Genomic DNA, 24,299 nt, shown 5'->3' with positions numbered 1-24,299 from the left:
CTAGATATAACATTTTCATGACTGTAAATATTCCAAATAAAATATCCCTCAAGCCCCCAAATACTACATAGATGCATTCAGTCCTGATTTAGTCAACTTAAAAGATTTCTACCATCCCTAATACATTTTTATTCTAAGCCAAGAATTTAATGATGATGATGATGATGATGATGATGATGATGATGATGATGATAGTATTCATTGGTATTCAGCTCTCCCCTCTCCATCTTCTTAAAAAAATAAGCCAAAACATTTAATCATCTATTTACATAGAGGATCTCAATTTTTTGGTACTATGAACAAGAATCACCTAGTGAAGAAAATCTTAAATCGGTGAAAATTTTATTGTCAAAGAAGTTCTAAGTGGATTTTTCTTGAACTTAGGGATGATACTCATGTTAAATTATCAAAGATACACTTTTCTATTTTCTAAAAGCTTAAAATATTAGTAACCCAGAGCTCTTTCAGGTTATAATCTGGCTCAACTTGCCTTAAAACCAATTCTTGGAGCAGGGATCCAGGTGATGACAATCGTCGTTTCAGTCACCTCAGTGTTGTAATGAGGAATGGAACTGGTAGGTTGCACTGTGGAGTGAAATCAGTGGATGAACCATGGTCAGTCCAGTCACTTTGGACTTTCAAAAACACAACATAAACTACATAAATGTTTTAAACCTCTGTTGAAATTTTACAACCTCACTTAAATATTCCATTTCTCTTGATTTCTTAATGGCCAAGCTAATAGTTTAGGCAGCAGTATATTTTCTTCTTCTATAGGCTTCACTTAAATAAACAACCTTTTCTAAGTCAAGTCTGCTACAACAAATGATGATTATAATTTTAGAGTTTACACTTTCAATGAACAACTAAAAAATAATAAGCCTGTTACTTTGCAGATTGAGATTTTTTAAATAACATTTTTAGCTACCTTTTTCCTGTTGTCTGTGTCTTTATATTACGAAACTCTTATTTGCTAACATATGTGAATTGAAAATAAATGAGAGAATATTTATAAAAACACTTAGCATGATGACTAGAACATAGGAAACATTATCTATATGTTTATTCCCTTTCCCCTGTTATATAAATGTCAGTCATGATGATGAAGATGATGATAACATGGGACATTTTTTTAATAGGACATTTTCTGCCTATGTCATGCAAGTATTTACATCTCTATTATTATCATCATCACGTCTCCCTTAGAGCCACATCTTGTTTAGAAATAGCATCTATATGATCACCCTAAAATTAGGGAACAGAGCAGAAGTTTGTTATTTGAGTCTACCAGAATCTTGACCACATGCCTATTTGCTTTTGTGGAGACCTGCTGTTTACAATAAGAACAGAAAGGGGCTTTGTAGAAGGATGACTTGAGGTAGACATTTCCAACACTCTTAAAAATATCACCCCACATTTAGAACTTAGGAAAAGATGTGGATAAAATGGTAGAAGGAGGTTTTTAATGAAGAGGGCAGGCTCTCCAGTGACTCATCCTTTCCATCTCAGGGAGGAAAGGCAACTCATCTCTAACCTAGAGAGAAATATTCTTGGACTCAGTGAGGAAGTTCCTAGGTTCTCAGAGGGAGTACTAGCCAATTGGAAGAATATCCAATCTGTTAACTGGGCAGTTCTGAAGGAAAATTGTTAACCAGACAAAACTTGTCTTCAGCACTCTCCATCCTATTTGGGGAAACCCCTTAACATTGGCGCAAGTGTGTTTTTTCCTAGGCTCTTACTGTTTCTCATATAAAAACTGTCTCCTATGAAAATGTGATAAATCCATTCCCACTCAAGCACAAATGTCTGTTAAAGGCTTTAAATATTGACCTTCTTAAAGGCATTTGCATCTTAAAAAGGACTAAAGCCACCATCTTAAAGGGGGAAAAAAACACCTCTAATTGCAGAATTGATGCTGCTCTTCAAATCACATCTCAGGAAACCTTGTCTGCCTACAGATAGGGACCATTTGGTTTAACACAACTTCAGTCAGCTTTGGTGAATTCCTTTTAGATACTAATACCATCTAATAATTGCAAGAATAATTGCCAAAAAACATCTAAGTCAAGAATGATAACTTTTTGTTGTGACCTCCTCCTCATGTGGCCAAGGTTCTAACATTGGATATCTTTATAGAAACCTGGTCTACCTACTTGTAAAGTTTCAAACTGTGATTTGATGAGAAACTTCTGTGAAAAAGGTAATTCATGGGAAACAAATCCCAAATTACAAACTTCTACCATGTTGTCCAAGTCAAAACTTTTGATGTCAAACAAAAGTTTTGACTTGAACAATATATTATGGATTCTAGGAGCTTACTGCCTAATTATTAATTAGTAATTAATGCTAGTTGCTGCCTAAAGGAGTACTCCTAGGAGTACAGACTTAGAATCAGAAATCTGTGGATTCTAATACAATTTCTGATCATGGGCTTTGTGGACCTGAGGAAGTCACTTAACTGCTCTGCTACTTTCTAGAGTTTATTGACAAAGTCAGAGTTAAGTGCTGCCTCACTGGTGTCTACCCATACCAAGGAAATCAGAATCTTACCTGTATTAATCTATCCCACCAACAGCTCTAACTCAGCATGAAGTAGATTCCACTTACAAAAAACATCTCATATCTAGCATCTTCTTTCTAGTCCTACTGCTTCTGCCCAATTTGAAGTCTCTATTACAATCTTCATAGCCTCTTGCAGGAATTTTCATTCCTTTTCTTCCACTCTCTCCTACCCTAAACCAATCTTCACATTGATGACAGAATTATTCTATGGTAAATTTTCTGGTCATATCACTCCTTTGCTCAAAACCCTTCAATGGCTCACTATTAACTTTTGAGTATAGTTTAATATTTTTAGACTTCATGACCCTTCATAATCTGGGACTACTCTACCTTAACCTAGGACTTCCTTCCCCTTAAGCTTCTGAATCACTTAACATCTCTCAAACAAGTGCCTTTGCTTTTGACTATGCTTTCAATTTCTGAACAAGTCACCATTACTTCACATTTGTGAGAGGTCTAAAATATACTCTACAAATTGAGATGAACATTCATAATTGAAAATATTGTCTGTTTTATCATAACTGAAAATAAATTTCCTTTAATGGGGGCTGTATCTAATAAGGAAAGTTTACAAAAATTTCTGTAATAGAGTTCTCAGAAATAAGTATGATAGTTCTCTGAGCATTTTTAAAATTAACTTCTAAAAAATATTTTAGGAATCAATGCTAGCTGCTCCTTCTGTAGAGGAATCTGTTCTCTTAATGGTATAGTTCCTATAGGTCATCACAAGAGAGGAATTGATCCTCTGGTGATAAATTACTACAGTATGTCTAGGTATATGGACTCATTGACTTTCTCTTATAATAAGGCACCATTTAACATGATTAAATGGAAATGTCCTTTACATTAGGTGAAGGTACAATAACTAGGGGTGAAGGTAAACTCCCTAACCAAATCTCATACATCAAATTTAAATTTGGAATAAATTTTGAATCACATCAGAAATTCCCAGGAGGGGTGGATGGGAACCAGTTCACACTTGCAATGATTTCAAGAAAATTTAAGTCAGGTCTTATATAGTATATACTCACGTACAAACCTATCTCCAATTCCAGATGCAATCAATAGAAATCAGTGGGCTGCAGTTAGGAAACTCAAAGGCCCTTATCCTAGGGAATCTATTTTCATTAGGTCAAAAATGAATGTTATTGACTAAAAACAACACATGCTTAATGAAGGCTGCCTGTCATCCTCATCCATTTAATTCCCTTCAATGAACATGATCTGTTGAAAGCATTTGGCAGACAATATACATCATTCATGCAGATCAGTGAGTTTCAATTTGCCCTAGAAAAAGTGTGGGTGTATAGGCAGCTATATTTCAAGATATCCATCTCAATGAAACACATAGTATTTAGCTAGAAATGAAGGTGTGCACTCCCCTTTGTAATGTCAAAGGGAAGGTACTTAATAGAAATCACTTAGTGAATAAGTCCCTTTATTATAATGTCCTTGCATTTAGGGTGGAGATTTAAGACCATTTTCTATAAAACAATTTCAAGATAAGAGCAGCTATGCATATGCTCACAATTTATTGTCACCTTTTTTATTGCTAGGGAATTTAAGAGCCTTTTAAAAAATATCTGATGTTTCTTAGAATCTGCTCCAGATAATGCCACCCTAATTTTAAAAAAAATGGATTGCCTTTTGCTTTGGTTACTCTGATGTTGCCTGTACCTTACATGACTTTGGGCAAGTCCTTTAACCTCTCTGTGCCTAAATTTCACATCTTTTAAATCAAGATAATAATATTCCTTGTATTACTTAAAGTATTCTTACAAGGAAAGTGCTTTGTAAATGCTAAATTAAACTTTGAATATTTTTAATCTTTTTTTATTCTTCAATGTAGCTGTTAGTCTCTGCCTTATATCCATTGGGTAGTATCCAATACCTCCAAACTATTCATGGAAAGGCATGAATTCTGTTTTTCCCCCCTTTTATTCCTCCATATCCTGCTCTTACTAGTCTTTGAGGACGTGTTTGGTTACAAAGGGATCATAGGATTTGAGAGATGGGAGTGACCTCAGCAGCCATCTAACCCAAGGCATACATGAAAGGAATTCTTCCTATGACAAAACTAACTAGAGGTCATCTATTTGAACTCGATTCAATTTTTAACCAGTCATATAACCATCTGTGCCATAAATTGTATCCCAATATAAAATGCATTATTGATGATCTTGGTTGTTTTTTTTTGTGTGTGTAGAAAAAATGACTTTGTAAAAAAAGTGAAAAAAGAAAGAGAAAAGAAAGATGACTTTACAAATAGGAGAGATCTACATATTGGAATATGACCAATTCAATGTCACTTTTATAGAGGTTTGGCTTACAGGTAGTGAAGATTCCAGTTTGCTTAGGACTCTGTTGATTGCCTTTGACAGCCACCAAGGAAGCAGTGTACTCAGATCCTGGCTGCAGATTCCTCAATGGATACTGGGTGGCAGATGGACCCACATTATACTGCTTGGGTTGGTTTCCCCTAGTAGGGCTCACAGTCAGTCGATATCCTGCTATCCTGGCACGAGGTGGAGTCCACGTAACCAAGACTGTGGTGTCAGTCTCATTGACAAACCTTAAGTTAGTAGGAGCATCCAGTTCTAAGAAAGAAGACAAAGGAATAATAGGGTTTTAGGCAGTATTTATATGAGCAATTAATTAAAGATAAGTACATATACCTAATTTATGTGTCCCAAGAAAGCCTAAATTTTTGTGTGCAAACCAAAAAAGGAAAAAAAACCCAGCAATTCTTTGTTGATTTAGACAAATTTAACTCAGAGGATAAAACCCTGGGCTTGATTTCCCTCAGTCTTAGTTCCTTCATTTTCGAAATGGGGATAACATAACCCAACCTCCCAGTGTGGATGTGAAGATAAAATAAGTGATTTGTAAAATATTTTTCAAATCTTAAAAATCTTCATAAATACTAGATATTATTGTTATTATTATCTTGTGTATATCCATCCATCTCTCATGTTACACTATACGCTCCATGATGGCCGAGACAGTCTTTGTTTTTCCTTTGTATTCTAAGCGTTTAGCCAGTGTCTAGCACACAGTAGCAAGGGGTTAATAAACAGCTGTTTGATTTATTGATTGAAACAGTTTTGCTAAGTTTCACTCGCATCTTATAGAATTGCTGACCAATAATACTTTCTATTGCATTTATTTTAAAGTATAATTTTCCTGTCATTGTATATCCAAAATAAATAAAAATAAAAATCTACGTTAGAAACTTTTTATTACATTTCTTTTTACAATCATATCATTTGGGGAAATTAAATATTTTCTTCATGTGACTCAAATAAGATATTGCTTCCAATTTAAAACAAAGCCAGCTATAATAATAGCATATGCTTAAACCTATAATTACATAGTCAGAAACTATGGCTTTTCATTTGTGGCAATATAACCAGCATCTGCCTTCAGAGTTAAGAACTATTAATGATAAAATTTATTGCTTATTTTACTCCATGATTTATCCCAGAAGTTTTGTGTGGGTGTGTGGGTGTGTGTGTGTGGGTAAGAGTCACCTCTGGCAGTCTGGTGAAACCTACAGACTCCTTAGAATAATGTCTTCAAATCATAAAATTAAATATATAAAATTATGAGAGAAACCACAATATTTTGAAACAGTTATTAAAATATTTTTAAAAATTCACAAAACCCAAGTTAAAATTTTCTGGTTGATTAGAAAATGTCCTGGCTTTAGAATCACAAGATATGGGAATCTAATACTAAATCTGTATTACTTTGGATAAATCTCTTCAATCAGTCAAAATAAATATTTATTGAGTATCTCTCTCTGCATTGCACTAAACTTTGGGAATAGAAATAGTGACAAGATAGTCTATACCCTCAAGGACCTTACCATCTAATGGAAAACTTGCAACTTGCAAATAGATGTTTACAAAATGAGCTCTATGCAGAATTCATGGAATTGGACGGAGCTAGGTTGTGAAGGACTTTGAATGCCAAACCCAGCATTTTGCATTTGATCCTAGGGACAATAGGGAGCCACTGGAGTTTAATGAGTAGAGGTGACATTATCAGACTTGTACTTTAGGAAAATCACTTTAGTGACTAAATTGGAGGATAGGGAGAGACTTGAGCTGGACTGATCCGCCACCAACAGGCTATTACAATAGTCCAAGGGTGAGGCCATAAGGGATACCATCAGAGTGGTGGCAGAAGGATGTTGGGGAATTGTAGTCCAGAAATACTACAAAGGTGAAACCAACAGGCCTTGGCATGGGGGATCAAAGATAGAGAGGAGTCTGGGATGACTCCTAGGGTTGGGCATCTGATCATGATGCATATAGCAGCAGAGGATGACAGTAATAATTAAGGTGTGCAAAATGCTTTGCAGATAGATTAACTAAAAGGGATGCTAGAGGACAACTAGTTCCCTCTTCTACCAAGTGATTTATCCAAAGTGAGACACTGGCAAAGGAGCACCCAGTATGACAGACCTGCATCCAAGAAGGTTCTGTGCTATAAAAGCAAAGAATGGCAGGAGCTCAAAAGAAACATGAGATGCATCAATTTAGAGACATCTCCATTCCAAATGTTCATGCGACCCATTTGTGCACAACCCGTGGTAGAACCTTCTGAGCTTGTACTGATCTGATCAGTTAAAGAGGGACACATTATACTTTGACCACAATATAGTGATGTCATTTTGATTCTCTTTGAGAATAACAATTAATAATTAATAACAACAACCAATTAACCAACCAACCAAAGTCAGATGGCAGTGTTAAGAATCCAATTCAGATTTGATCTGACTTCAAATTTGACATACTCTTTATTGAACCAAATGACTTTGTGTTTCATATTGTACTTTAAGAAAGAATAATTCTTTGTATGTAATTGGAAAAAATAAAAAAAGAGTTAATAAAAAAGAAAGAGTAATTTGGGTACAAAACTTACTGGTGGTCTGTTCTCCTGTCAACGGCTTGCTCTCCTTTCCATGGTTCACTGCAAAGACCTTGAAATAGTAGGTGACTCCAGGGGAGAGCCCAGAGATCTCAGCAAAAGTATTCCTGCTGACTGGCAGCCTCTGCCCGTGCTCCCCAGGGAGATTGACAGGGACCACATCCACTCTGTAACCAGTAACTGAACTTTCAGGGGGGGTCCACATGATGGTGACTTTGACATCTGTTACTTCCACAAACTGCAAGTCCTTGGGGGGAGGAACCTTGTCTAAATATATGAAATGAGAGATCAATAAACTGTCATTTAAAATCAATGGTGAAATTGCTATTTTAAAAAAAATAAATGATCTAAGGAAAGGAAGAAAGGGATAAATGACTTTAAGTTTCTTAAAGCCAAGGATTACATCTTTGTATCCTCAGCCCTTGTACGTGGTTGGTGCTTAAAACAAAATTTGTTAAATTGAATTGAATATGACATTTTTCCATTAAAAAGTTCTACTAAATACTTTTTTCAGTTTGCCAATATAGTTTAATTTTTTATCTTTTTCTAGAACATGTAATATTTTCTAAGCAAAACAAATTCATTATTACATGCATTGTGCTTTCTGCTTTTACTAAGCCATGGGATACAATTTTAAGAGCACTTAATCAGGCTCACCTGTAACCCTTTGGTTACATGAAACCACAAAGTGGCCATTTTAGCTAAATTGTCACCAAGACTACTTGCACATATAAAGTATTGACAGACAGGGACAATGCTGTTTCTTTCTTTTGAATAACACAAAAGCTTACCGAATGAATAGAACATGTTAGATAATGTTATTGCAGATCACAGTTTGAATGTTACCTGGACGCTGGACTCCAGTAGTTTCTTGTTGAATGAAGACAGGGACACTCTCTTGATTTTCTTCCACAGCATAAATAGTGATGTTATATTGAACCCCAGGTTGCAAGTCACTAAGGGTTACAGAATTAGCAGTTTCTGGGAGATTGAGTTCTGTGCTGCTTCCTTCAACTGATGGGGAATAGACTATTCTATAACCTGCAAGACCAAAAAAAAGAGAAAGTAAGGTACTTTTCCTTAAAAAGCAACAATAACACATTGGATAATTTTTTTCCTAAATGAAAAGGTCATAGCCCTTCTTTTATTATTAGGCTTCTAGTGAGCAGGGACTGCATTTCAAAATGTATTGTTTAGTACCTTACTGTGGACATAATAAGAGCTTAAATTTGCTAAATTGAACTGAATGCATATAATGATGTCATTTGTCAAAAATGACCACCCGATCCTATATTTTAACATAGGGATAAATCAGAAACCAAAAAGGAGAGAATTCTAAAGGAAAGACATTAAAGAATTATAAAATATACTTTTTCTTAGACATGAAATTTCATTGGGATAAGAAATTCCCTATGTCAGTGCAATTTCTCTGCAATAGGGAGCTTGAAGCCTGTAGATTGGGGTACTGAGATGTGAAATTTCTTGCCCAGGTTACAGTCAACATGTGTCAGGGTGGGACATGACCCCAAATCATCCTGGTATTGAGACTAATTTTCTTTACACAGCAATAACTCAAAATATACCATATAAAGGTTTATAGACAATCATGAATGCTTAATAGTAGGGTTAAAAATTTTTGAACTTGGAATAATTGGTTGCTTTATGAAAGGAGAGTAACTGTAAGGCTCTTTAGGTTAGGTATTATATCTCAGCCCTTACATACAGGAGGTAAAAAATGCTCGTTGATCATGGGCTGTGACTGGGACTATAATTGAATGAAGCCTCCCATATGGTTTCAATGAGTCTTCCTTTTTCCCAAAACCACATCAACAAGAGTTGCAAAGTTTTTCACTTCCCCAAGGTCAGGTGGTAATAAAGATTATACTGCACTGTGTGCTGACTGACCCCATATATGGAAGGATACAGAATTATCTCTCTGATAGGGTAAAATGAATTATCTTCCTTTGATAGGGTAAAACTGAATTTGAATAATTATGCAACTAGACTTGAAAATGATTGACTAGATATTTGTGGAAATATTGTGAGCCCAGCTATCTAGCCAATAGTTTGGGACTGTGTTAGGTTCTAGAGGGGCTTGCACTTCTCAACACTGCACTCCTCCTAGAGTTGGAACTTGTGTTACAGAGGTTGTGCTCTCTCCTTGAGCAAATAAACTCTTTTTTGTTCACCTCTGGGTCTTCTGGTTATTCTGTTTAAGAAGAACCAATGTTGTAACACACGGTTCTGATCACTTTTCTGTTGATGCAGATAACCACATTTTCAGCTAAATCCTGAGTTGTTAAAATAACTACTTGATCTTGGTTCAAAATTTCTTCTCCCCTTTCACTACAATTTCAGAAGAAACCCTTTCAGCCAAGAGAAATAAGGGTAAACTGACCTGTGATGGGGGCCTGTGGTCTGCTCCAGCGAATGACAATTGAGGTGTCATCTACTCTATCCACTGCATGGTCAGGAGGAGCATCAGGTGCTGATAAGTGAAAGGAATAATGAAGAAATAAGAAACATGTCCTGAAAAAAATCAGAGATTATGTTTTACAGAAAAAAGTCTTGGGTTATTGTGAAGTTCAAACACACCTGTTGTCTGTGAGGTAGACAGGATCAGATTCTGTTCTCCTTCTTCAGATATCTGATAGACATTTACAATATATTTGCGTCCAGGAAGCAAGTCAGGGATGTTAACAGAGGTGGCTGTGCTTGGAAGATCTTTGAAAAGAAAAATGTATTGAAATAGTTCAAAGATCAAAAAAACTTTTTAATTCCACAGATTACAAGAATAGGATTCCAAGAAGCTTCAACATGTGGGAAGGAGGCCCCTACAATTATAAAAAAGTTCTTTGACTTCTTGCAAATGAATGTCATTGATCATAAGGAGGATTAGGAAAATTACATATATACCAGATTCCCTCAGTGTCACTATGGGATGAAGCCTATGCCTCCAATTTCTGTGCAAAATAGCAAATCATACCTGTGGTATCTTCGCAGGTAAAAATTCTTTCTCTCCTAAGTTCTTTAGGGGACCCTTAAATTACAGAATGAGTCAAAAGTAAACTTACCAAGGTATTGTGGCTCATCACCCTCTTCACTCAGCTCATACTCTACCCGGAATCCAGAAACAGTGTCAGAGGCTGAGACCCAGGAGACCACAAAGCTGCTGGCTGTAATTTCGGTAACAGACTCCGAAGTCGCAACAACAGGTGAAAATGGTGTTGTCTCTCCTGTGACTGTGTTGGCTAGATTGCAAAGGGAACAAACAGGTTATGCATAAAATAGGAACTATCCTTGGCTTCCCCAGAACATTTTCCTCCCTCTGCATCCCCAGGGAAAACAATGCCGAAGATTATCTCTGGAGGGATTTGGGCAGCAAAAGGAAGAGTATCTTTAGCAAGAGCTCATTTCTCAAAGTTTTGGGCAGAAATCACAGAGATTTGGGAGTTACTTACTGGATACAGCAGGGCTGGTACTGGTGGTAGTGAAGTCAAAGCGAGTGACTTCCTTGTGACCATATTGTTGGACACTGATAAGCTGTCCCTCATAAATCACACCTGGCCGTAGACCTTTGATTGTATAAGAATTTAAGTGACCAGGAACAGTAACCTCTTTCCACTGACCTGGAGAATTTTTCTTTAAAACAAAAAAAGTTTGATAAATATTGGTAATTCAAAATTCTGCTAAGGTGACATCTTCTACATTGTCTTTCTTGATCTCCCCAGCTATTGGTGATCTTCCTCCTTAAAAATTATGTTTAGCCTCAGCATTGAGGACATGGTATTGCTCCTGTTAGAATATAATTTGCTTGAGTGCAAAAATAATTTTATTTTCTATGGCTTTTATCACATTTGTAGCCTCCTCCTTCATTGAGACATTCCAGCTCCTACCTTGTGGTCCTGGGTTGCTGACTGGTGAAAATTCTCTTATTTACATCAGACCCAGACTCACCTTGCCTGTTTCTAGTTACCATCATCCAATGTTGCCAGAGTCTATCTTCATTTATCAGTCCCAATTTAGGACTCACACTTTTTGTTTTTGTGTTTGTAGTGCTTCACACTCAGCAAACATTTAATAAATATTTATCCTTCCTTCCTTCCCCTCCCTCCCTCCCTCCATTCCTCCCTCCATTCCTTCCTTCCTTCCTTCCTTCCTTCCTTCCTTCCTTCCTTCCTTCCTTCCTTCCTTCCTCCCTTGCTTCTTTCCTCTCATTTATTTTATTTTTGTTTTTTTTTATCTTGAGTATCCACCATAGTGATAGTATATTATAGGAGCTTAATATATAGTTATTGATTAACCAATTGAATACATACAAAATATACAGGGATATGGCCATGAGAGTATATTTTAAACTATCTGATGACAAGCATCAGGACTAGGCCCTTTTATGAAGATTATTACCAAAATGATCCTTAGGAGATGAAGAGAGAGTGGGCAGTTTCAATAAGGGTACCTTCATTTTTGCTAGAGTATTTTAATTTGCAAACTGAAGATGAACAATCTTCAGTTTGACATGAACTCATGCTTAATATCAACACCACTAAAGGAGAAATCTTTTATTTTTGAGATTAAAGTGACCAAAATATTCCAATTTATTTTTTTAAGATGACAAGATCCATTGAAGTTCTTACTTTGAAGGGAAAAGGGGAAGAAAAATAGAGGGTCTACCTAGCTTAGAAGAGTTTTTGTCTTTATGAGACCTGCTTCTGGGGTCATCACAAACCAGGTTTATTTGAACTAGTTCAAAGAAAATGAGCAGTCCCAGCAAAAAGTGGTTAGTCAACTTTGGACATGTCTGTAGAAAGTAAGCAATTCCTGTTTATTCAGTTCTTTACTGATGATTACACATTCATATTCTGCCCAGTTTCATTCATGTGGTATTGACCACACAAATCAGAGTCGGGAGATAAATGTGGAATGTGGAACCAACCTTACTTAAAACAGGAAGACATTTGAATATTTGTAAATAGACCAAAACTGAGAGGCCAAAATATTTCTTGAAATGCCTAATATCTTAAGAATTCTGATCAAATCAGTCAGCATATAAATACCTCAAATATTCAAATATCAAAATTAGTTGAATAAATGGAAATTATCATAACCTTCTTCAATCTTAAAGTATAGCTCATATTTTCAAAAGGAAAAAAAACATACCTTAAACCAAGCATTTTTACAGTATAACTTTTATCACCTTAATTCAAACATTTCTCCCATCAATGTTATATCTTAAATTCAAAGATCTCTTCTAAAAATTTGTATCTTTGCTGGTGAGTGTAGGGAGAATAGATTGAAAAATGAGCTTTCAGTTGGTTCAAGGATAGAAACATTCACCTTTTCCTTCTTATTCAAAACCTATTTCAAAGTTTCTAAGATTGAAGTACTTTGAAAAACCTTTCAATTTTAAAAATTGCCCTAAAAGTTGCTCACTTTTATATCTATTTAATTCAATTCAGGATTTTAATCTCTGTTAAACTGTCATAGCCAAAAGTCCAAATGTGGGAATACATAGACTAGAACATACAGAAATGACACCATAAAAAAATGAAACAATAAATTGCTCCAGAGTATGGGTTGGTGAATTAAGAATCCTGGACTCTGGTACCTGCTCCTTAATTTCTTAGTTATGATACCAAACTTCAGTTTCCTCATGTATGTAATGAACATGTTGGAGCTAGGTAATCTTTAAGATTCTGTCTCTAATATTCTATGATTTTCAAAGTTCTTTCAAGTTCCAAATTCTAAGAGGTTTCAGACACTGAGATGTTTGGATAAGTGAAGAAAAGATATGTATTCAATAAATCCTTTTAATTTTCTCTAAAAGGGTTAAATATAATGTGAGGATAAAGTAAAATTTTGCCATCTGAATGTTTTAGGATGTTGGAACTGAAAGCAAAGACTATATCTTTGACCTCTATGACTTCCTACCTACTGGTTTAAAGCTACAATTTGAAATGGAAACATGACCCTTGGAAGGCATAGAAATTAGGGTACTAAGAGAGATCTGGAGCCCAAAGTTTATGTCTTCTTTTCAGCAGACTTTTTTTAGATGTGGCATTTCTTAATTTCCTTTCACCCTTCTGCTAATGCCTTCCCTCTAAAAGAATCTTCCATTTACAATGTGAGTTCCTTGAATGAAGGACTATATTCATCTTTCTTTACATCTTTAGAATTTGGGACAATATCTGGCACATAATAATTGCTTAGTAAATCCTTGGTGACCAGCTGATTACCTAAATAAAGGATGAACTCCTTTTATCAAAGCATGGAGAAACTAATATACCCTTTTTTTTACTTTTATGGATTCATGAGATTCCAGAATGAAAAAGGACAGTTAGCTTCCCTTCTATCACAAGCAAGATTTATAAACTTGGGCACCAGTTAACATCAATGAGTCTCAGTTTCCCTTCATAAAAAATGAAGAGTTTTGTTCAATGTCAAAAGCCTTACTAGCTCTAAATTCTATGAATCTAGGAAAATTATTCTTCTTCTGTTTATAATAAGGAATAGGTGACTCTCCCTCTTTCTGTCTCTCTCAGCATCACTATTAATAACCCCCTTCTTACCAATTTTATAAAGTGTCATAAATAGAGAAAATAGAGAAAAAACTATCTAGTCTAGAATTCTCAATTTCATGTTAGGTCTGGTAGTTCATTTCTAGATTGATTGCTAAAAAATTAAGTGGATCATAAAAGGTCAATCCAAGTTGGTTGACAATCCAAGTAATTAATGTAGCTAGAATACATTAAAATGAATATAGTAAGTATTCCACCATCAATTCATGAAGCACAATGATGATAGTGCAAACTTTTTAACTGGTTCATTTATTGGTACTAGATAAATATGGTTCCAGGTTCCTGGGTCTGGTACTTACGGGCTTCCATCTGAGAATGTACTTGGAAATGTGAGATGGCTCAGGTGCATTCCATTGGATAGGATGAGAATTGGGCTGACTGGGGCTTTCAGTGATGATTACTTGAACTGGACCAGTTGTGCCTGAAAATGAACATTTGGCATTCAGAATTCAGAATTCATAGCCTCAAATATAATAGGTATGATGTGATTTCTACACTCGAGTTCTAATCTGATATCTCATTAATAGATAAAGGTGATTCTGGAATTTTAAAGATTATGTCAGCAATGTTCCAGCTTTGGAAGCTTCTACCAAGTCAGAAAAGTTTGGGTGAAATGATGGATTATAAGCATCTTTTCATTCAGGAATCAACCTACCTAAATTTGGAGAGGTTTATTTCCAGGAGGTTGACCACCAGTCAGATTTTTGAGGAATAATAATTCATGAAATTATCTGATCAGGGATGCAATAGACTGTGATTTGTCTCAGTGAAGGAGTGTCCACATTTATGAAATCACAGATGGCTTAAAGCATATCCTAGGTCAGGACTAGACAATAAACTTTTATGAATTGAACCAAAATTTTGCATCTAAATAAGTGATATTTGTGCATTTGTCTTTGAATTTTCAAAGTCTTGTATTTTACATCAATTTGGTAAATGCTTTAAAAATATTAAGTCTTTAAATCAAGTCAGTCTTGCTTTAGTCAGCAAAGGATGATTCTCAGCCTAAGAAATATAGCCAAAATAATAGTCTGTTAATTTGTTAATCATTATTCCCTATAATGTATGCATAGGTATATATTATTGCCTAATTTTATTTCTACAGATATGTAGTTGTTTAGCCAAATATACCATGAAAAAAAGTTTGTAAGAAACTAGGGAAACATTATCAAGTAATTCTAGCACAAGCTCTATCCCAAAACATATACATTAATACATTTCTGGATGTGGTTGAATCTTGAACAAGAAGAATAGCAAAAGAATTAAGGAACTAGCCTTACTTCTAAACCTTCTAAGCAGTTTACAATACTTGTTGGAAAAAAGCCAGGTCTCATTTTTCTTCCTAGAAAACACATTCTCAAATTGCACCGTTTCATTGTTCAAATAATGAAGGGAGAAGAGACATCTCCCTGACTCCCTCCCCCCACCTCCCCCAATCTAGAAAGCAATTAAAAGTCTCTAATTCATACTATAAAATACATGGCAAATATGACAGCCTTTAAATCTTGTTAGACACGGCTAGTAAAACAAATGAGAAAAACCCTAAGGATCCCATTTGAAGAAATCTGAATTAAGGGAGGATAAGTCGACTTTTTAAGAGTGTTTATGTCCCTAAATGAAGAAAGAGAGACTATCTGGAACATACATTCTTACAAATCAGAATTCAACATGAAATCTTTTTTTTCAGGTTCCAGCACTAGTGTATCTAAAACTCATTAAGACACAACTGAAAAACCCTATTTCTTTAACCATTTCCAGAAGGTAGGCTTTTCCCTTCCTTAGTCAAATAAAGAAAAAGTAGAGCTGTTAAATGAAGAACTTTGCTAGCTTAATGACAGGTTATCTGAAAACACCAAAAAAGAGAGTCTTCATTTTCAATCTTAATTGTTGTTTTAGCTTTTATGGTCTTTTTAGACTCAAAGTTTCCTTTAATTCCCTGTCAGAACAAACATCCAACTTGCATACCTGTATGAACTCAGAAATCCACAAAAACATATCCACCCCCAATTTGGAAAGAATTCCAGTCTGGTAGATCAAAAAGCTGCAGTGCTCTCATCTGTATTTCATTTTATTCACATACTTCCTAACCATTCAACTACCAAAAATGGGACAGCAAAATCCTTTGTTTCCCAGCATAATAGGCAGATAGTATCATAGTGGACCTTCTTTTCTTTTTTTTTTCCCCCACAAGGCAATGGAATTACGTGACTTGCCTAAGGTGACACAGCTAGGTAATTATTAAGTGTCTGAAGCTAGATTTGAACTCAGGTCCTTCTGACCCCAGGACCAGCGCTTTATCCATTATGCCACCTAACTGCCCTAAATGCTTTCTTAAGTCATTTGAAAGATATTAGTGGAGCCAAGCAGTAGCCCTAAGGGATACCGGGCAAAAAACCTCAAGCAAGAATTCAGTTGAGCTTCCTTGTTCACAAAGCAGATTTATCAGAACTGATAATTAAGGAAGGATGTCAATACTGTATACATGTTTGTTGAATGAAGGAATGTAACAAAAAATTCAAGGAAGAACAGACTTTTTGTGTAGAATGGTAAAGATGTGAAGACTAGGAATGTTTTAATATAACATTACTCTCATATCTGGGAATCAAACACAGAAAGCCAACACATTACTTGTGTTTGGCACCCATGTTGTTTAAATGTTAAGAATTTTAGTGGATTTCTAGTTGCCTTCTTACCACTGAAATTCAGTATGACTGACTCTCTTTCAACTATGAAGCAAATGGTTGGCATTCCTGCCATGTGTATTTGCTTTGGGATTTAACAAGGGAAAAGAAAGTAACCAGAATGGTTTCCTCCAGTGATATTTCCCCTTCTGCTTCCCTACCCTCAGTCAAACTTGACCCAACCACTGTGGCCAAATTCAGGCTTTGAGAAGAGAAAGAGGATCAAGGAGTAGTTTTAGATTCCTGGCTTCTAGCCTTTCTCCTTTTCAATACTTCTGAATAACTTTTTTAAGATCACAAGTCTGAACATGCCATTCCATTACTCCAGAATCTCCAGGGGCTTCTTATTTCCTCTAAAATTAAAAATCAAACCCCACAATTGGCATTTAAAACTTTTTTTTTAAATTTATTTTTTGAGGCAACGGGGTTTAAGTGACTTGCCCAGAGTCATACAGTTGATAAGTATCTGAGATGGATTTGAACTCAGGTCCTCCTGAATCCAGGATCAGTGTTCTATGCACTGTACCCTCTAGTTACCTTCCCACTGAAAACTTATTTTACATGCTGGCCCCATTCTCATTTTTCCAGGCTCCCCGATGGAGCTCTAGCCACACTGGTTTACTTATTCTGTGAACCAAGTATTCTTTCTCTCACTACTGTACCTTTGTACAGGCTGTCCTGGAACATTTCCTTCTCAACTCTATTCCCTGCCATTCTTCAAGAATAATCCCATTTATCACCTCCTATAGGAAGATTTTCCTGATATCTCCCATTTCAAATAATCATAGATTTGCCTATGTTTATACATGTTATGTCTCCAGGAGAATGTAAGCACCCTGAGAGCTATGGGTTTTTTTCTTGGCTTGTTACCTTGTTTTATTTTTGGTATTTATTTTTGCTAGCACATATCATTGTTTCCCACACATGGTATGATTTTATTGAATTGGATTTAATTAGAAAAGGGCTCTCAAATGATTAATAACTACTCCAAAGTGAGGAATTAGAACTGCAACCACCCAAGATTTGCTCTTTCTACTTTCCACATTGGCCTCAATTTTATTTTATTCTCAATTACATGGGCAAATGGACCTTAGAGTCAGATGTTATACCTTTAAAAACAATAGAAAGTCTAAATCTAATATTTAAGGGGGCAACTAGGTGGCACAGTGCATAGAGCATTGGCCCTAGAGTCAGGAATACCTGAGTTCAAATCCAGCCTCAGACATTTAATAATTGCCTAATTGTGTGGCCTTGGGCAAGCCACTTATCCACATTGCCTTGAAAAAAACCCTAAAAAACAAAAAAAATCTATATTTAAGTCAGATTTCATGACTAGAAAATTAAGGAAGAACTGAATTCTTGATTATCCAAATTATCTCCTTCTTTGACATTCCTCATCATATGGGGATGGCTCTGAATTTCTTCCAGCTTATACAAGACAGACCAAGCTCTAGTAAGTCTGACCATTTAGAAAGGCTCCTCCCATAAATCCAATGTCACACTGCACAGCTATCATTTAAGGACGAGTCTAGCTATCTATGCTCAGACAGGCTCATAACCAGAAGGTTGGCTACTAAGGAATGATTTGTTTCTTTTGACCACATCACTTCATTTACTAAGATGTCACAAAATTTACTAAGACAGTTACAGACTATCTCAATGAAAAGTGGGAACCACACTGGTGCAATCATGATTATCTAAAATTCAAGTCAAGGGTTACCCCCAAAGTCAACTAAATTTTCTTAAATTAAAGCAAAGTAATGCTTTAAGACTTCTCTGTGTTTTATATTGTGCAAGATCTAGGGTGTGGGATACCCAGAGTAGATGGAGAGCTGAACCATGTAAGTTTGTTATGGTAAGCCTCATAAGATGTGTTATTTGCTGTAAAGTATTTAAAGATGAATGTCAGTCTACTGACCTATCTTGCCTTTGCTATTACTTGCATTCTGCTAAATGACTGGACTTTTGGTCCAGTCATTGGTCAAGTCTCTCCATTGTAATCCATATAATTAAAAAAAACCCTTTCATGGATTCTACTGACCTTTTTGGTCCTGATCAGCAAAACTATTAAGATATGTGAAATCTGTACATTTTTACAAATTGTTCAAATAAAAAACCCACAGAGGTAATCCAGGAGAAGTTAAACATTCATGAGTCTTCTATCCAGGTTTTTTCCCCATTACAAAATCTTCCCCTTTATTTTGCTGAACTTTGTGTTTTCCTATTTGCTTATTTACACACCAAATGTCCCTTATCTTCCTTTGGTTTGTTCATACAGAGGGTCAAACAAAATTCTTCAAACAGAGCAAGCTTAGAGATAATTTGTTACAGGAATTTGTACTTTTGTTTGCTATTCTTTCCTTCTGCTACCCTAACAGACCTCTCTGAGAAGAATGGAAGTTCCTTGGGGTCATGATCTTTATCGCTGTTCTCTGTGACTATTATAGAGTGCAATATATATATATATATATATATATATATATATATATATATATATATATATATATATATATATATGATAGCTACATCTCTTTCTATCTACCTATTACTCATCTATCTGTTCATCTTTTTTCCCATTGAAACCAGATATGGTTTAATATATTGAGTTATCTTAAAACAGAGAGAAAAACTGATTACCTATATGTCTATTTACTCAGCAGCACAGCAAAGGGCAAAAGATCACATATCTATATCTTTTATGGTTCATAGGATGCTTGGTGCTTTCTTCTAGATTTTAGAATCTAGAAGGGAGAAATGTCATTCTCTTGGGTCTCCAAGACAGTGATTTCTTCCTCATCTGTGGTTCTAGGTCTTCGACGTTTTTACTTCAATCTATGTAAACTTATGGGCAACTATGGGAAAAGTTCATTTTCCCACCTCTGTTTAGAAAACCATATTAAGATTGTAGAGCTATATTACTAACAACTTTTATTTTATGTTTTGTGTGAAAATAAACAAACATACAGTTTCCTTCTGAGGCTGAACATGATATTGAGGCCAGAGCATTGCTAGACCTCAAGAGATCTGAATTCTAGTCATGACTCTCCCACTACTTTGCTGTGTGACCTTTGGTTAATTTTCCTTATATCCCTGAGCCACAGTTTCCTCATTTGTAAAATGATGGGTTTGGAAGCAATCTTTGGCAAATTACTTAATCTCTATGGTTACTATGTGTGAATGAGGGAACTGATCTATTTGATCCCTGAGGTCTCAGTCAACTTTAAATCTATACTATCATGAATGAATGACCTATAAAGCACTTATTACAATCCTAACAGTCTAAAAGAGTACTCTACAAAAAAAAAGGATTGAAGAGATTGAAAAAAGCCTTTGGAGATCATCTAGCCCACCCTTTTATTTTGCAGATAAGCAAATTAAGATTAAGATTGAGAAAAGGTTAAATAACTCGAACAAAACAATAAGTAGAAATTTTGATCTAGTACCTACCAAATTCAACAATCTTTTCATGGCATATATATATATATATATATATAAATATATAAATATATACACACACACATATATACACATACACATACACATACACACATGCACACACACAAACACACACACACACACACACATATATATATACTTTGAAAATTATATGAATATATTTGGGTATTTTTTTTAAAGGTTTTGCAAGACAAATGAGGTTAAGTGACTTGCCAAAGGTCACACAGCTAGGTAATTATCAAGTGTCTGAGGTTGGATTTGAACTCAGGTACTCCTGACTCCAGGGCTGATGCTCTATCCACTGTGCCACCTAGCTACCCCCTGGGCATGTTTTTAACATGAATAAAGACTATATTTTAGGAGATCTGTCCATCAGATTTTACATTTAGCAAGTTAAGAAGAGAATAAACCTTCAATTATCCACTTTACTTATCTGTTGCTATGATTAAACCCAGACCCTGGAGTTAAGACTGGCCTTATCTCATGCTATGTCTTTTTTTAAAAATTTATTTATTTTTAGGTTTTTTTGCAAGGCAAATGGGGTTAAGTGGCTTGCCCAAGGCCACACAGCTAGGTAATTATTAAGTGTCTGAGACTGGATTTGAACTCAGGTACTCCTGACTCCAGGGTCTGTGCTCTATCCACTGCGCCACCTAACTGCCCTCATGCTATGTCTTAAAAAGCATAAATTTAACAGTCTCTGAAGTACTTGGGGGTCTAGAAAAAGAGAGGGACTCCTTGCCTCCTTGCACAGTGAAGGAAATACCACATAGTTACTATTTAGAATCCCAATGTTTTCCATAAAGTTGTGTTTTAATGAATGATTGTTAAATTAAAAAAATAAGTCATTGAATTTCAGAACTCAGATTTTTCCATGTGAGAAAAAGTGACTCAAAAACATGAGCAATTTATTCAGAAGTCACATAGCCAAAGCTGAGAGTAGGATATGACTTTTTTGATTCAATTCTATATTGTCCACTTCATATTTTACAGCATACTTAATTCATCATCATCATGGAGGGTTTCTAATTAATTCAATCTCCTTTTCCTCATGGATTTCATCTCCTCCAAAATTTCCTATGACTATGCTTGTTCAACATAAAATCCTCAAAAATACTCTTGTTCAAACTCCATTGTTTGAACATCAAAGTGAATTTAAATGGGAATGAGAAATTTTGGTCTTGATGCCATACTTCACAAGTTTTTACTATAATTCATTATTAATCACTAAGGAGCAAAAGATGGTTCAAATTTTAGAGAAATCAACTAATAAGGATGGATGTACCTTATGTCTCTCTCTCTCTCTCTCTCTCAAAAAGATCCCAAATTGACTCTAGTAAATCATTTGAGGGCAGTTTGAACTGCCAAGGTTACTCAAATACCGAGTGATCATGAACCCTTTGACCTAGATTTCATCAGGTCAAACTGAGAAATGTCTCTTAGAGGAGAAATAGGTAGGAACTTAAGTCAGAAATCTGGCTGTCAAAGACTACCTGCTGTTTATTTAATTGTAATTAACCTATTTAGAAAATTGACCCTATTGACCCTTAATTTCTGAGAAATGTTCATTTGAGTAATCTATCTAGATGCCTTTAGAGCAATAAAGATTCTGCTTTAAAATACAACAGAAATGATTGATTCAAATGGAATTTTCTCCAAGGTTCATACCTAAACTATAGAGAGACACATTTCTGTAGCTTTCAATAACCAGGGAAAAATCACTCTGGAAACATGCTGGTTGATAATTAGTTATTTTGTGAAGTAAAAAGGAACCCTATGGTTTTGCATAAAAAGTGTTGAGTATAAACTTAGAGGACCATAGTTCACCTATTGTTAACTATATAATCTTTGATAAGAAATTGAACCTCTTAGGGGGTCCAGTTTCCTGATCTCTAAAATGGTCTCCAATGTTCATAATTGATTGATTTTTATGGCTCTACCCTTATTTCATGATTTTTAAGATTAAGAAGTTTACTTAAAAGTCTGAGTAACAGTGATATAATAGAAAAGTGTTGGCTTTCTGGATTCAGATTTTCTATTTACTACCTTTATTGCCTTTTATATCCCTAGGAAAGACATTAAATTATCTGAGCCTCAATTTCTTCAGATATAAAATAGGTAAATTATACCATATGACTTCTGATGTCCCTTCAGGCTCTCAATCTATGAAAATATATTACATGATAGGTAGTTTCCTTTTAATTGCAGGTATTGACATTGGTGATAATATAGCTGTTATTAATGAGTCTTACCTGGATAGCTCTGCAAAGGTTGACAATGCCACTCTCCAATTCCCCGACCATAACAGTAGCACTGATATCTAACAGCATGAACGTATTTCTCCCATGAATCCCCAATCTGGTAGAATGTACGGGTTTCTGAATCCTGACATTGGTCTAAAATACGTACAGTGAATAGAATCAAAATAACATGTATTTGCTCATGTTTTTCAAGATCAAAGATTAGTGTTAAACTTTGAACATATGGTATTATATATTCAAATTTTGAATTTAAAAATGGCATTTTCTATCTTAATTCATCTTTTCTTTAAATTAAAACTTTCTCCCTCAAAATACATAAAAGTCTTTCTTGTTACTTGTATTTTTTGGTGGTTATATATTACTAAACATAATCCCCTTAGCTTATGCAAGTAACTCATTTTTATTTTGACTTTATATGGAAATGAATTTTATCCCTTCATCACAATATGCTTGCAGTTGGTAAATTAGAAGTAAAAGCTTGCAATAATTTCAAATAGTATCTTTTTTCCACTCTCCCCCCCCAACATTGGCCTCTCCATAAGGTAAACTGAATGACTTAAGTTTATTAACTCCATAGTGCTTGCCAAACAACTTCCCAGAATACCTTATAAGCACCTTTTTGGGGTTTAGCAATCTTAGATTAAACAAACTGATCTTATCATCAGTTCAAAGTTTGTTTTGTTAGTGAGAAAACATTGAGGGCTACCTCTTCCACTAAAGAAATATGGGTCTATGGTTTAAGAAACCAATGAACACAATTGTTCTATTTTCAGTCTTTTCTCCGCAAAAACATTTTGGGGATGATATACAAAAAAATAAAAAAAAAAACTTCAAGAAAATATTTATATTTTTAAAAATTCCTTTATAACTCTGTGCAAAGAATTAAAATGGACAAATAAAAAATGTTTTTTTTTTCCCTAAAGAGAAAGGTTGTTTGGCATAATTTTTGTTTTTTTCCCCTCTCATTCAGAAATTTTCAAATAATCATTTAAGGAAAGAAAGCATAATGGAAGTCACACATCTCTATTACCCCATCTAGACAATTCTACGACTCACACAACAGGACCTTGACATGTAAAAGTGTATTTAATTCCTACTGACCACTGGCCCATTTAAGTCCATGAGTTTTCAATCATCTACTAATGGCTTCAATCAACTTGAGTCATGTCACATCAAGCAATCCATGTAATCTTTCCAAATTTATTTGGAAGGTGGGGAGTATTTTATTACCATGGGTCCTTTTAATATATACATATATATGTATATATATAATATGTAAATCAGTTAGTGTTTAACTTACCAATAGGATCACATTTCCATCTTCCACGACCCTGACCAAAACATGTGCAATTCAGCATGTGACCTTCTTCATGACGCTTGTGGAATGTATCATTCACATTATAGGTGATGCCATCAACAATACACTGATCTGTTGAGGAAATATCAGAAATGATTTGATCTGGAGTCAGAATAGCATTATGATGAGAAAAGCAGTCTAAGGTCAGGAGGACTAGATTCAAATCCTTCCACTGACATATCTTGTTTATATGACTCTGATTAAGTCACTTAATCTCCGAGTCACTAAGAAATTTTTGCATTGTTTACTAATCTATGTCTGATTTGGGAACTTCCACTATTCTAATGTCTTGGAACTTTTGGAATAGGAAGCCTATTATTATTTTATTTTATTTTTTAGGTTTTTGCAAGGCAAACGGGGTTAAGTGGCTTGCCCAAGGCCACACAGCTAGGTAATTATTAAGTGTCTGAGACCGGATTTGAACCCAGGTACTCCTGACTTCAGGGCCGGTGCTTTATCCACTATGCCA

General features: G+C 35.2%; 1 protein-coding gene across 13 annotated transcripts in view; it reads right to left on the bottom strand.

The window, feature by feature from the left end:
- Positions 1-24,299, bottom strand: part of FN1 (fibronectin 1) — a 78,347-nt gene that overhangs the window by 36,969 nt on the left and 17,079 nt on the right. For all 13 annotated transcript variants that reach the window (XM_074191432.1, XM_074191426.1, XM_074191431.1 and 10 more), the window contains exons 11-21: positions 23,774-23,902; positions 22,465-22,608; positions 14,375-14,496; positions 10,959-11,139; positions 10,572-10,748; positions 10,093-10,221; positions 9,896-9,985; positions 8,344-8,538; positions 7,492-7,764; positions 4,893-5,159; positions 491-585 (exon numbers count right to left, since the gene is read on the bottom strand). In XM_074191432.1, the coding sequence (XP_074047533.1) occupies positions 491-585; positions 4,893-5,159; positions 7,492-7,764; positions 8,344-8,538; positions 9,896-9,985; positions 10,093-10,221; positions 10,572-10,748; positions 10,959-11,139; positions 14,375-14,496; positions 22,465-22,608; positions 23,774-23,902 (1,802 nt within the window). The remainder of the gene's footprint in view (positions 1-490; positions 586-4,892; positions 5,160-7,491; positions 7,765-8,343; positions 8,539-9,895; positions 9,986-10,092; positions 10,222-10,571; positions 10,749-10,958; positions 11,140-14,374; positions 14,497-22,464; positions 22,609-23,773; positions 23,903-24,299) is intronic.

This window comes from Macrotis lagotis, chromosome 6 (assembly GCF_037893015.1).
Source record: "Macrotis lagotis isolate mMagLag1 chromosome 6, bilby.v1.9.chrom.fasta, whole genome shotgun sequence".
NCBI classification, from domain to species: Eukaryota; Metazoa; Chordata; class Mammalia; order Peramelemorphia; family Peramelidae; genus Macrotis; species Macrotis lagotis.
Note: the sequence above shows the minus strand (reverse complement) of the source record. Positions and strands in the feature narration are given on the sequence as shown.